The sequence below is a fragment of the Pangasianodon hypophthalmus genome, chromosome 15, assembly GCF_027358585.1.
Source record: "Pangasianodon hypophthalmus isolate fPanHyp1 chromosome 15, fPanHyp1.pri, whole genome shotgun sequence".
Lineage (NCBI taxonomy): Eukaryota > Metazoa > Chordata > Actinopteri > Siluriformes > Pangasiidae > Pangasianodon > Pangasianodon hypophthalmus.
Genome location: NC_069724.1, coordinates 1,088,318 through 1,103,923, shown reverse-complemented (window position 1 = coordinate 1,103,923; position 15,606 = coordinate 1,088,318). Strand labels below are relative to the sequence as shown.

General features: G+C 38.0%; 1 protein-coding gene across 2 annotated transcripts in view; it reads left to right on the top strand.

The window, feature by feature from the left end:
- LOC113541817 (gamma-aminobutyric acid receptor subunit alpha-3) overlaps positions 1-15,559 on the top strand; it is a 108,835-nt gene extending 93,276 nt beyond the window's left edge. For both annotated transcript variants that reach the window (XM_026939013.3, XM_026939011.3), the window contains one exon: positions 8,749-15,559. In XM_026939013.3, the coding sequence (XP_026794814.1) occupies positions 8,749-9,099 (351 nt within the window). In that variant the 3' untranslated portion in view covers positions 9,100-15,559. The remainder of the gene's footprint in view (positions 1-8,748) is intronic.
- The last annotated feature ends 47 nt before the right edge of the window (positions 15,560-15,606 follow it).

The window sequence follows — 15,606 nt, the reverse complement described above, 5'->3', positions numbered from 1 at the left end:
GAGGCAACACTACAAAAAAATGTGATCCACTCTTCTGGGAAGCTTTCCACTAGATGTTGGAGCGTGGCTGTGGGGATTTGTGTTCATTCAGCTACAAGAGCATTAATGAGATCAGGCTCTGATGTTGGGTAAGGAGTCTCCAGTTCCAGTTCATCCCAAAGGTGTTCAGTGGGGTTGAGTAAGTTCAGGGCTCTGTGCAGGACACTCGAGTTCTTCCACTCCAACCTTCACACACCATGTCTTCATGGAGCTCGCTTTGTGCACAGGAGCATTGTCATGCTGGAACAGGTTTCAGCCTCTTAGTTCCAGTGAAGGGAAACTGTAAAGCTGCAGCACACAGAGACGTTCTATACAATTGTGTGCTTCAGACTTTGTGGTAACAGTTTGGAGAAGAACCACATATGAGTGTGATGGTAAAGTATTTATAGGGAAAAATAGAAAGTCCAAAAGCACCTAGATGATTAAGGGGAAGAACTGAATCACTAGGTTCTAATGCATAAAAAATGCTGCTAAACCTGATTTGCTATAGATAGGAGTAAAAAGAGTGGAGATAACAGAATAGAAAGCAGGTGAAGTGGAAAAGAAGAGAGAATGTGTTTGCGCTACAGCTTCCATTACAGATCTTCTGGGTATTGTAGATACGGGAAAATAAACTACAGCAAAAAAGGACGTCTTAAAAAGTGAAAATATCTCGAATATAGTCAAATCTAGCTAGTGTTTCCCAATATATGATTACAATAAACCAAATATAAGATAATTAAACCTATTTCTAAACATTTGTACCAATTTCAGGCTTGACATAGTCTTGTTCTATTGGCAGGTCATTTTTCTAGCAGAAAGAAGTGAAATTATCTACAAATAGAGTAAGAAACTCTAAAGCTTGAAATGAGTGAAATCATCTAAAAACAAGCTGAATAATCTTATATTTGATTTATAATAATCTCATAAAAAGAACTATTAGATACCTTTGCCCATATTTAAGATATTTAAGTTTTTTTCACTTGCTGAGATTTCATCTTGTGCAGTGCATAAAAACAAACCTTTTTTTAACTACCTAGCTATATCATTACATACTCTTTACATCTATGATATTGTTAGCTTAGCATAGCTAACCACTAGCCTAGTTAGATGACAACAATCTGACTAGGAACATTAGCTACATTTGCAATGTAAAAGAAACCACATTGCTCTAAGTCGTAATAATTGATTAGCTACAACATTTCAGACATAGTCTTGTTGCTTTTACAAATGCTATAGTGTTATAACCTGCTGCATACAATGCTATTCTGTTTTATAATAAATACTGTAATGACTTTAGTCTTCTTTCATTTTAATAGCAAAAAGCTATCTCCTGGTTAAATCTTCTCTCGAGTTGAATCTAGCTCTGGTGTCTGTCTGACTTTCTGTTCCAGTAGATCATCTTAAAAATATCTTTCTGGCGAATCAGAACCTTATAAATAAAACTAATAGAACTAAATAAATCCAGGCCAAAAGAAATGCTATTTTGACTAAAGTTTAACTATTGAAGAAGATTTGAGCAAGAAAGGAAATAACATGGGATTACGTAAGTGTTACACCTACAACATATTTTCACCGTGTGTGTGTATGTGTGTGTGTGTGTGTGTGTGTATGAGTTAATTGGTCTGTGTGTGGTTCTGAGACAAAGTGAGGATCAGTGCAGAATTAGCAGTAGGGATGGGAGGCATTTACCTTCATTTGGGATTTGGAGCATGTTTAATTCATGCTGCTTGACAGCCTGTTTATTACACAGTAGTCCATAATGAGTCCAATCCAGTGGTATTACGCAGCATCGCGAGCTCTCGGTATAGCCACTAAGCCCTGTGGAGAGTAACACACACACTGGGTCACACTGGGTTTAAACAGTTCATGTGTCTGTGTAACATCTAGACGATAGCTTGAACCACTTACAGTCGCAGATTATGATTCAGTTACTCATCCTAAAGCAGATTATTTTGTAACTACTATGAATTATTCAGAGTGAGGAAAGTCTCGCCTGTGAATATAGACGCCTTCAGTGTTTGTAAACGAAACAGTAGCCTAGAAACCTGATGCTACTTGTTTATAACCTGACTGGAGAATCTGTCAAGAATTTTATTTAGGAATTGGATTGATGTTAGCTAAAATGTTCTCCACTTATTGCTGTGTTTTAGCTCTAAAAGACAGGGAGTGTTATTCAGCTAAACTAACATTGTCACATGGTGTAGCTCTAAAAGATCCTTATGGCTCGGCGTCCTGTCAGTGAATAAATGATGCTAAGTGGTGGTCTAGCACATACGTATATATTAGAAACTTCCAAGTGTTTATAGAGAGAAATTGAAGGCGTACAAGTCTCTTGATTCTTACAACTTTTACTGTTGTTTGTGGGAACGTTCAAGATGGATGGTTTTGCGACTACAACATTGCGGACGTCGTGGCCCTGAAAGCCATAATCTCAAGTTATCTGAGCAAAGTTCGCTAGCTAAACATGTCCATTATAGGCAACTCCTCAGTAAGAACATGACCTAGATATGTAGCCTTAGCTAGCTAGTTTCCTGCTATAGATTTTAGGCGAGCTACGTGGGTTTGTTGAAGCAATATAACTAACAAGCTAAGCCTGTTCAATTTTTTGTTAGCAAGCCAGATTCAATTAGCTGACATGAATTGGGAGCAACACGGAAAATGGAAAGGTGTCCGATTCGATAGTATGCAGGAAAAAAATAAAATGAAAACTTCAGATTCTGACACCAAGCAGCACAACATTTTATAAAAGAAATTCTGGCTTGCTTTTATAAATCACAATAGTCTCCCGCTTTGTTTTTGACGTCAGAGTCACGCGTCTAGACGGGGTCTATTGAGAGTTTTACCATTAAAAGCTTTAACAAAAAACAGAATGTAATGATTGTAATTTTTGTGCTGATTCACTGACTGAACCGTTTCACCCAAATCATTTCATTGCCATCGAAAGCATTTGAAAGGAAACGCACCCTCTCGGCAAATATGCAGTGTCTGAGCAGCAAACAGTTCACAACAAGAAATTCCTAGCGGCTAACTGTCTCCTGACAAATGTGATTAGGTCACTAATGAACCTCGTTAAATAACTGTTCTGACTAAGACTGGGTTCTGTTTGGGGTTTTTTTTTTTTCTTTAAATTTTTCTGACATTGGGTCAGAGTTGTTATTCAACAAAAACTTTCTTGTTTAAATCACATCATGACTTCTTTTCTGCAGCACTGTATCCTCTGATGGTGTGTTCAGACAGGAAGGAGAGAATTTATATACAGTTGAGGTCAAAAGTTTACATCCCCCTTTCAGAATCTGCAAAATGTTAATTATTTTACCAAAATAAGAGGATCATACAAAATGCATGTTATTGTTTATTTATTGCTGACCTGAATAAGATATTTCACATAAAAGATGTTTACATAAAGTCCACAAGAGAAAATAATAGCTGAATTTATAAAAATGACCCCGTTCAAAAGTTTACATCCCCTTGATTCTTAATACTGTGTTGTTACCTGAATGATCCACAGCTGTGTTCTTTTGTTTACTGATAGTTGTTCATGAGTCGCTTGTTTGTCCTGAACAGTTAAACTGCCTGCTGTTCTTCAGAAAAATCCTTCAGGTCCCACAAATTCTTTGGTTTTCCGGCATTTTTGTGTATTTGAGCCCTTTCCAACAATGACTGTATGATTTTGAGATCCATCTTTTCACACTGAGGACGACTGAGCGACTCGTATGCAACTATTACAGAAGGTTCAAACACTCACTGATGCTCCAGAAGGAAAAAACATGCATTAAGAGCTGGGGGGTGAAAACTTTTGAACAGAGTGGAGATGTGAACATTTTTCTTATTTTGCCTAAATATCGTATTTTTTCATTTAGTACTGTCCTTAGAACTAGGTTACTGGGAAGATACAGAAGATAGTTACATGTTTCCCAGAAGACAAAATAAGTTAAATTTACCCTGATCTTCAAATTCAAAAAGTTTTCTCCATCCTGTGGTAATTTTTTTGTAAATTTTAAGCATCGTGTCAGTAAAGTGGAAATAAACGCAGTCCATCAGAAAGACCTGGAAGCAAAACCTTCTCCTTTTCCAGGCTGCTCTGTTTGGGAAGTTCCCAGTAACCTAGTTCTAAGGATCTGAGTCTAAACAGGTCAGAACATGTGGAACGTTTTATTACTGATCCGTCCTTAATGAAGATATAAGCTGTTATGTACTTCATAGGGTTGGATGATATGATGATATAATATCGATATCATGATAAATTATGTTATAATACACTTTTCTCAGATATATGTTTTTTGTTCTTAATAATTACAAACTATCTGGAAGAGCTGATTTCATGTTATAGTTTTATACTTAATCTTTAAAATTGTAAAAAAAAAAAAAATTCCCATCATTTAAAAAAAGATAAATGATATTCTTACTATAAAATGTATTTTTGTATCCTTTAAATAAATGAACACTTTTTTTAATGCAACACTACTGAGAAATTGTGAGTAAACCGATATATCACAATACAACATCATATCTTTTTCTAACATTTTTTTAATTAACAAACACAAGCTCTGATTGGACACTGATATTGAAAATTCTTAATGGAAAATCTCAAAAATTAGAATTAGTTATTTTTTCTCCATTTCAGCAGACATTAAATAAGAGTATCATCAAACTCAGTTTTTATATTTTTTTATGCAACACTGTTTTGCTTTAGCAGCCCTACATATATTGTGATATGTTTTGTGTCTTCAAGTATCATGATTTGATATTTTTGGAGTAATATCACCCAGCCTTAGTAGGTAACAATGACAGTGCTTCCTTTGTGTTCCTCTCCTCCACAAACATTGGCATCAGACACCAGAAGCTGCATCCTGGCATGGAAACATCTCAGCTTTGTGCTTCTCTCCAAAAACTGTTTTGGAATCATTACAAGCGGTTTTATAAATGAGTTCTCGGCCATTGTTGCGTATTTTGTTGAGGATTTTTGTCCTTTCTTGTGTGGAGCAGAGTGCTGGAAAGATTATTTTGTACCTTGTGTCTTCAGTATAAAGGTCAAATAGCTTCAAATACACACTAAACTCGCTGTTATACATATAAATTAAAGCGCACCTGGATTTTAATACCCTATTTTGTCATAATAAATTGTTGCCACTAGAGCTCTGCTGCATAATAAGTCACAGCTAATGTTATTAGATATTTAGAGTAAATATGCTTTGTGACCGTTAGTTCACCTCAAAAAACTTTGGATGAAGGTTTTCTTTGCCTCTGCAGCTTCCATGCAGTGCTGTTAGGAATTGTGCTGTAGTCCTGTCAAGGCATCATATCTCCTACTGATATGTATTTGTTCCCGGTCGGCCTGTGGTTCACAGAGGCTCTGCTTATTTAGTCGAGTTTTCTGCTGCCTACCTTGTCATCCAGGCAGGCGGTTGTTTTGGTTTTGACACCAGCTTGACATCACCAGCCAAATGTTTTCGTGGCCAGGGGATAGGTTGCTTGACAGGTAAAATCCTTTTCACTCAGAGGCTCAAGGCCAGAAACTATTCTGGCCAACACTTATTTATTTATCATTTATTTATTTATTTATTTATTTAGCTGTGTGTGCCAGTGTGTATCCTAATTCCCTGGTTTGAGCTGCTCATTCTCAGGACCAGTTACTCATTTGATGCACCAGTTCGTACTGTAGCCTTCTCTGACTCTTGTCCAATGAAATGTTGGATAAATGAAGCGGATATATTATAGCATTCACAAATAACGAGCCTGGTGTTTATTATCGCTCACTCGACACGTGTAAACGTTTAAACCACTCACACGTAATGAGTCTCTTTCCTGCGCTTAGGAACTCTTTTGGGTTTTTTAACATATGGATGTTTTGTTATGAGCAGAGATGGCCTGATGGAAAGGAATGAAGATTAATAAAAACCTGTGGCCTCTTGCACTAGCAAAATATAATTTTAATCCTAAACCATACGGTGAGAGGAGTCAGTTTAAAATTAGCGCAGTGTCTAATTTCGGTTGTCATGAGATCATTCAGAGATGGCGAGTTTGAATCCCGATGATGCCACAGCCATCTGAGGCTACGAGTCCAAGAGAGAAAAAATTGTCCGTGCTCTCTAGGTGGGAGGGGCTTACTCTCTCTCTCCCCTGCCAATCACAGCGACACTAGACAATCACGGGAGTCTGTGAGCTCAAGAGGTCGAATAGCACTTTTCTCCGAGTGTGTTACACCACCCAGTGATGCAGCATGAGCAGCAGTTCGAAACAATGCGGTCGGCAGCTTCACGTTTCTCAGAGGAAGCACATGTTAACCTTCAACCTCCCTGGGTTGTTAGCTGTCATGTGATCGGGGAAAAATCCATGTCCATGAAATGATCAAAATTGTAGATCAGAATTGTGTCGCACAGAGTGATGTGTTTCACACATCAGTATCTGGGGATAATGTGTTTTTTCATTGATTTTAATTATATTTTAACCGTAGATAAATGAACCATATCAAGAAGGACTGTGCTTTACAATAAAGTGGTGACTATAACGTCTTGTATTTTTATTTTTAATACTGGTAATGAACAAAAAAATAACAAAGTCATGCAAACTCAATCTGCATTTGAGTACGCTGAATGACAGTATAATTTTATGTTTACGTTAAACTCCTTTAAAAAATATTTTATGGCGTATACTACCTAGCAAATATCTCAAGTTTGCTTTGAAAAGAATCACACAGTAGTTTTAAGTGTGTAAATTATACGTTATAACTTAAGGCTATATTACTATGCCACTCGGTGCAACTGTTAATTTTTCAGTAGTTTGTAAACACGAATGTAATGGCCATTTACGTTCAAACCAGGCAACAATCTTAAGAGCTGATGCAACAGGTGGCTAGCTTTTTTCTTTCTTTCTTTCCTTCTTTCTTTCTTTCTTTCTTTCTTTCTTTCAGAAGGAACCATCTCAGCAAGAAGATATTTCTCAGTAAAGCTTTGGCCAGTGAGTCAGAATGGAGGCATACTGTAAATGCTGTGTTATCAGCCCACAGTCATGACCATATCGAAGTATTTGCCTGACCGGAGTGCCTACGAGGCTTAGCAGTGTTACATATAACAGCAGGAACGCACAATAAATGCACTTAAGCAAAAATGTCAGCAGTGACGAGGTGTCATGAAATTGGACAGGTAATGGATACAAATGCAGGAGTTTATTAAATCAGAATGACGAGGCAGATATAAAAAATCTGAGAGCAGTCAGAGGGTCAGGTGATGCGCAATCCAGGCTACACTCACACAAATCTAAAGGAACTAAAACCGAGGTCATGTCAAGACCAGAACAGACCAATGCAGAGTGATTCATGGCTGAGTAGCAGACAATAAAGCGAATGCCGTGTGAACAATTTGTGGTTTATATTGCCAAGTTCTTGGTGAGTTGATGACGATGATGTGCGAGTAATCAGAAGTGATCAGACCATGAACTTATATGGGTAGATCAAGAGTCTGATGAGTTTGGAGTCTGTCAGTTGACTAGGGATTGTGACTAAGGAAATGTAATCCTATTTTTCAGCAATAGCAATAATAATCTTTCTTTATATAACCATTTTCATTTTGAGTCAACTATAATAAAACACACTATGTATAAAGCTCGAAGAAATTAGATGACAGTGAAGATAAAAGGTGAAAGATAAAAGTACAATAATTAAAAATAACACAAATAATAAAACAATTCCCAATTAGTAAAACATGCTACAGGTGGTGGGGGAAAAATCAAGATTTATCATAGATTTATGATAATCACAGTTTGAACAGGTAGGTTTTTAACCTGAATTTATCAATCAATCAATCAATAAACAAACAAATAAATAAATAAATAAGTGCACCAGACAAAAACTTGTTTAAATTGACACTTAACTTGCCCTTACAATTGATGGTATTCCATTGTCAAGAGAAGAATCATCATTCATGTATACTGGTAGCTGAGAAGGTCAGTCTTCTGAGGTTTTGACAATATATCCTAAAGATCATTTGAATTTCATGTTGAGATTAAATATAGTACAATTTAAAAAATAAACAATTTGTTCTATTTCACCCCTCCTGACCACCAGGGGTCTGCATTTTTCCAAAAAGCCCATTATCCAGCCTACTAGCAGGCCTGTGACTAGTGCCGCTAGCATAGTCGAGGCACTGTTTATAGCTAGTCCCTGAGTTGGTTTCCGTTTGGCACCCTTGGCTCTTCCTCATGGGCATCATTTTGCTCCAAGAAGTTTGCGCTAGTGTCAGCGTTTGTTTTCTTCAGGGTGACCATCATCCTTCCCAGTGCCACGAGTGTGGCGTTCATTTCCAAACACCATATATCCAGGTGATTCAGAAGGAGTGAAATAGAACCGAACAACCACCAGGCTTCCCTGTCTTTCAGAACCAGCGTTAATCCGTATGACGGCAGTATTTCCTGCAAATCCTCCATCATATGTCACTTCATGACCTTGCATTCAGCACACACTCACAAGAAGGTATCCAAGTCATCCTGATGTTCAGAAAACCACAGGCACATAACATTTTGCAGATGAGTCATTTCTGCATATTATTTTTATTATATATATCCAGCGAGTTAAAAAGCAGTGCATATGGAATGTGCTATTAGTGAGATGAATTGTGATTCACTCATCCTGCTATAGGAAATATTGAACTTCATTTTTAAACTGTTGAGCATTTAAAAGCACTTCGCTGCATTTATATAACAGTCTGGTTCTGCTGATTTCTTCTCCCACAGAGACGCGAGTCTGCGTCATTCTCCAAAAAGACCAACAACACGTTTAACATCGTGGGCACTACTTATCCTATGAGCGTGGGAAAAGAACCGGGACTGACCACTATTTCTAAGAGCGCTTCCAGCACGGCCTCAGCCCCAGCCCCAGCTCAGCCCGTCCGAGAGGTGCGGCTCTCCAGAATGGATGGCGAGTACATCTGCGAAGGTGTCAAGAAGTCCTACAACCGAGTCAGCAAAGTGGACAAGATCTCACGCATCATCTTTCCTGTGCTCTTCTTCATCTTCAACCTGGCCTACTGGGCCACTTATGTCAACAGGAAGCCAACCATCAGGAGGTCCAACCCCCATAACTGAACCTGAAATATATCCATAAACAACAATGAAAAAAAAAACCTCCTAGTCAAGTCTGGAGTAGCCATACGATGCTACCACCACATGTGCAATTTTATTTTTCTTATTTGTTTTGATTTGTAGGTTTGCATCGGTTCCACGCCAGGTTTACATGCCATCGTTCGATTGGTATGAAGTGTTTGTAGATTATGTATACTCACTTACAATCTTTATAACGTTGTGTATGGGAGACTTGTGTGGTAAGGTCTGAGTAAGCCTTGTAGTACGTTTCGATGGCAAAATATGAACAGCCGCCTGTTTGACGCCACTCGTTCAGGATGATCTACAAGGCTATATGCTCACCACACGCCGTATATCATTAGATAGAAAACTCCGAGCCATCGTTGGTAGTCAGTCGACTTGCCGATCGTCTGTAGCCTTCAGCAGCCAGCAGCGATGTCCGTATGTCTGTGTATCGTTCATAATGATCAGTGTTTGCTCTTGGAGTCTCAGCTAATTTAGACCAATATCATCTAGAACTGCTTTTTCATCATCCCCATGAGTTGCCTCGGTTATTTGTTTTTGTATTGCTTTAAGAGCCCGTGCAAGCTCAAAGGTAAAGAAACTGTGTGCCTTTTCTCAATCCCTCTCCTGTTGAGATGAATCATTCATCACTCACGGTCATTGTCTCAAGCTTACACTTTTACTCGAACAAAGAAATTTAAAACGAGCTCCCATAGAGTCGTCTTACGCTCCACTGAGAGCGCCTGACATTTTATTGCATTTAAAAGCACGTGTGAATTATATTTACTCCTTTTTTTCCACCATGTTCATCTGCATGAATTGCACCTTGTATTGCTTACAGGCTTTTTCCAGTCTATAGCTGAATGTTTTTTTTGTTTTTTTTTTTTTTAGTCTGCAGTGACAAATCACAAGACTGCTTTACTGCTTTAACACCCAAGTTAAAGTATCGTGACTAAAGTTAAATTTACTGTGCCATGCCATTATCAAGAGCTAAACTGTGAATAGAACCATCAGTAGGCTTCATGTGATTATGTTCGGCGTACAGTTTGTAGATTACAATATTAATTAATGATAATATGTTTAAAAAAGTGCCAAATCATCACAAATATGACTTTTGCATTCTCTACTTTGAAAGAGCCAAGTTTACAATGAATTTTTTTTTTCTAAAGTTGCGTAATGTATGTACTTATGTGACAGCAAGCTATATGAAGCAAAAAAACCCATTAACCTGACCATTTCATGAATCATTGCTATTGATTAATAGTTCCGAGTACATAATATAAATTACCATCCATCATTAAAAAAAAAAAACATGAGAGAATTCAATTAGAGGATGGAACATACTTTTATTTTCTTTTTTTTCTCCACAGATATGTTTGTTCATATACACCTCATGCTGTATTAATAGTAGATTTAATGCATGACAATCTCTTCGATATTCAGTCTGTCACCTCCTGTTACACCGGTTGTCATGATTTAGTATGACGCCCGACGTGTAGCTTCTCCAAATAGCTGTATTTGGAGTCTGTAGATACCTTGTTGTCATGGGGATACTTCATACGTTTGTATTTTGACGCAAATAGTGTAAATCGTAAATAAAACCATATCTGAATATAGGAATATATTTATATAGTGATATAACATTTATTTATGGTATTTATTATACACAATATATAGACATAATATATGACATATATATATATATATATCAGGGGAGCCCAAGAGAGGGGAATTTTCCTGTTCTAATGAACCTTCTGAATCTCTGAGGTTTATTTGAGAAGTCAGTAGTGAACTGTGCTGGACTCTGAGTCTTGGTCAGACCATCTGAGACAGCAGCTGGGCTTCCTTGTTTAATAATATCGGAACAAATGTACAAAATCGGTGATCCGTACAGCAACGTAGTGCCGTGAATTAGACCAGACCTGTATTCCAATCTATACTCAAGGCCAGGTAAAAGTTGTGATAGTTCTATGTATTGTGAATCCGATTTAAATAAGATACTTGGAACCTGTCGTCTGTGTAACAGTTCTCTATAACTTTGCCGTCTAGCATATGCACACTGAGGAAGTACTCTAGATATGTATTTTTATGATGATTATGTTTGTGGTGAAAGGTTTGATGATGAAGGAGTGATTTGCATTTGTGTCCAAGCCATGATTAGATTAACGTTTGTAGACATCCAGTATTAATATGTTACGTTTGTCACTGCCAGTTTCTTACAACACCGTATTAATGCTGCTTATCTTTGCTCGATTAGCATGAGGTAAGCTTTTATTTTGCTGCCTCGTTATGGTTTGTAATAGAGCCTTTTCTTAGTTCTGGTTGAATCTTCTTAGCAGATGTCCCCTACATTACCTAAATTTGCTGGCAAGATTCTTTGCGTGGTAGTCGTGCTGCCTTTGTGTGCACTTTTTTTTTCCGTTTTTACTCTGGAAAAAAAAATGCTCTGTCTGCAAGGTTTCTTGTACATACTATATAAAAGGGCAAAAAATAGTCTTACAGTTTCATGCATGTCTCAGCTGCTTCAACATGCAAACTCTGGTAGATTTCATCCCTTTTTAGACCCTTGGCTAGTTCTTTTTGATATAATAAATGGCCTAAGGGGAAGTCAGCGTTGTCTTTTATTTATACGCTCACCTGTATGAACACCTGTATCCGGGATCATTCGTGCAGTTATCCAATCAGCCAGCCAATCATGTGGCAGCAGCACAATGCATAAAATCATACAGATACAGGGTTCTGTTACTGTTCACATCAAACATCAGAATGTGAAAAAAGTGTGATCTCAGTGACTTTGACTGTGGCGTGGTTGTTGGTGTCAGATGGGCTGGTTCGAGTATTTCAGAAACTCCTCAGAAAAAAGACCAGGTGACATTTTTCCAGTCTTCATTGGTCCAGTTTTGGTGTCCACTGGATCCTCAGATTCCTGTTCTTGGCTGACAGGAGTGGAACCTGATGTGGTCTTGTAGCACATTCACCTCAAAGTTTGGCATTTTGAGATGCGTTTCAGCTCACCGTGGTTGTAAAGAGTGGTTATGTGAGTTCCTGTCAGCTCGAACCAGTCTCTCCATTCTCTCTTCCTTCACCTCTCACATCAACAAGACTTTTCTGCCCCCAGAACTGGATTTTTTGTTTGTTTGTTTGTTTGTTTGTTTGTTTTCCTCTCCATTCTGTGTAAACTCAAGTGTAAAATCCCAGCACATCAGCAGTTTCACTGAGATTCTGATGTTTGATGTGAACATAATCTGAAACCTGATATTATGTCATTGCACTGCTGTAACATGATTGGCTGATCAAATAATGGCATGAATACCGGTGAAGTGAGTGTATACTTATAATTATACCATGGTCTGTCAGAATACTCCGTTCTGATTGGCTGGAAGGTGTGCATTCAAACCAGGTAGTTCCAGTCAGTTTAACCACCGTTCTAAATTAATGCGCTGCCTATAAACACTTGTAACCATAGCAACATACATTTACAGTCGCATATAGTAGTTAAATTCACAGCTTCATTATTAGTAGAGATGCGGCACAATCTATCTCTCTCTATAATAACTATTTATTATAATTCATTCAAATATATGTAATCTTATGGCACTACTTTATCTCTGTGTATGATTTAGAGCGACAGAATTCTAGATCTTGCGACCCGTATATAAAATAGCTAACGAAAATTAACCATTATTTTGATCCTTTCAGTCAAATTTTGTTCTGCAAACATCAGTGACAGCTTTAACTTGTCAGTGCAGGCGAGTGACCGTGGTATAAGCAGGATAGTCCATGGCTAGGTGTGCGTTACACGAATTTAATGCACTCCGCTTCACTTTCGGTCGTTCTTTGCCTCCACGTCGTGCATTAAAATCGTGTAATGCGAACCTAGTCGTGGATTATCCCTTACCTGTATAACTACGCCTATTGGATGGTAAATGTCTGCCAGAGTTTGGTTTGAAAGCTGAATCACTCAATTTTGTTATTATTATTATTATTATTATTATTATTATTATTACGCTTCCTTTAGTGGCATTACACTGTGATTGAGTTTTAAAGGAAGACTGGGCAAGAATTGTCTTCGCAGAATGAAGTGAAGTCTGCACAAAACATGACCGAGTGCTTTTATTGTCATCGTCTTGAGTAAGGACGTTGTCGGATAAACAAAGACTCAGCACACGCTGCCCGTTACTTTCTGTATAAACCAGACTTGTGGTCAAAAGGAAGCAGTCCTTGTCCGGAAAAGAAATTGTTTTGCAGTTTAAAAAAAAAATACTGTGCTAAGAACAAGGGTGACTTGATAAAGCTGCCTTCCTCAAAATAAATTCTAATGTTTACGACTCGCTTCCTCAGCCATACATCATGATTATTGCCAAATTATCAGCCGTGCCAAATGACCTTTTGAGAGAAGCGCAGTGAGAGAACTGATTTGCCCATAGATATTGACTTGTTGAGTGTGTATGTGTGTGTGTGTGTGTGTGTGTGCCTCAATCAAGCAGACTCCATTGAGATGCCATGAGAGCTTAAAATATGTTAGTGACGGAGTTTCCATTTGCCGGTTCCAGAACTGCAGTAATTGTGAGCAGTAAAAGAATTTCTCTTTCTATTTTGCATATTTCTCAGCTCAAAACAATTCTTGTGTCAAAACAGTCTCATCCAGACGCTCTAATGAGCAAAGGCGAGTCAGTTTCAGTTCAAATGAACGAACTTAAACCGTCATCCCTGCATTTATTTTCCTACAAGCGTACTCAGACGACCTTTAAAGAATTGGGAATATCTCAGATCTTCATCCAATGCTATACTCTCCAAGATGAGAGTGAAGCTGAGCCAAACTTTCTCCTTTTTCCCCCCAGATAAACACTCCGTATGTAAGGAATAATCTCCATCATGTCCACATGAATATTTGAAAACGTAGCTTGAGCTTTTTGGTTCCAAATTGCTGTGGAGATGTAGTGCTTTTTGCTAGTGGGAGATGCTTTTGCTATTAATTATAAATCGATAATGCTTTCTGTGGCTCCTGCTGTGTTTTGAGGTTTTTCCCACTGTGCCGAGTGCTCGCGGTGCCTCACTGACCCTCCACCGCCTCCTGTGTTCACACAGCCGAGTGCAGTTAAAAACCTCTCCTCGTACCGGCTCACTTCTCTAGAATCATGATGGATTATACGAGTCACGTACCGTATATAATTCGTGGGATGAAGCGAGTTACTCTTACCACCCTGACGTGAATTATTTTCGCAGAAGAGCTCAGTCCGAAGTGTTTCATTCCTCTTATACGACAGTGATTTGCATTCAGTAACGTATGAAACATCACACTTTTTAACTGTTCAGCTTATTCAATGCTTTTGTATGTGGAACGTCCATGAGATGAATTATTCCTGTTCTCACTTATGTTATAGCAGCTTTAAACAGTCGTTCCCTCACCAGACTCTCATTTTTTCTCTCTCTTGAAGTTAATAAGACAAAAAAACACAGCTACCGAGAAACTGTAAATCGTTAGGTCATTGTTACAAAGCGCTGACACTGGAGACTCCTTCCATAAAAAAAAACCTAAAATGTCCTAACAGAAAGCTTCACCACATCAACGATGAAACGTTTTTCTTTGTTAAACAAAAACATGATTTCGCCCTGTGAATGAGCTGTTACCATAGAAACGATGACGCATTACAGTAGAACGAGTGCTTTAATAAAAAAAATGTCAATTAATCGTTTATGTTACAGCCGGAACAACTGTCGGAGCTGCTGTTATATAAGCCGCACTGCGCATTTACACCGTCTGCTTATTGCTCACTTCCGTAGAAGAATTCCACAAGAGTGAGATTAATGAGATATGTGTTCTGTGACATGGGTAAGTTTTATTGCTCATTTCCATCAGTAAAAAAATACAGAAATACATTCTAATCTGATAGACCACGTTTCAGATGTGTATCTAATCTTGGACCACTAAAGATCTAAAACGATTAGGTTTTTGTGTTCACACAGTTCTGAAAAAAAAGGAAAGAAAACAAAACAATCCAGTCTCCGTCACAGTTAGGATTAGATTCTGCCACAACGACCCTAATGTAAAGATATCTATTGTGGAAAGTTTAGGAGTCCAGTATTATTTAAGAACAGAAAGTTAACACTGTATTTTAACCTGGAAGACAGTAAAACAGTAAACTCTGATTATATCTGTTGTTGAAATTTCCTGTTAAAGGTAAAAAGTCTTTGAATTGCTATTTTAAACGTCCTTCCTGCCGCTGTGTCACTGTGTTTTACAGAAACATGTAAAAGCCAGACGTTAAGGTGTTACAGTCAGAAAAGGCATTGGGGATGTTTTTTGTGGAAATTTTGACTTTGAGGTGTTTTGCTATGTTTTTGAGGTGCTTTTTGTTGTGATCTGTTTGTGAGCGTAATGACAGTATTCTGTTTTAACCCTTCGTGTGTCTGGGTTAGCTGTTCCTTACATTGAATAAAGATACTCAACTTTCAGATACTCATGTGCCTTGTGTCATTTTTTTCAATGCGTTCACATTAATGTCA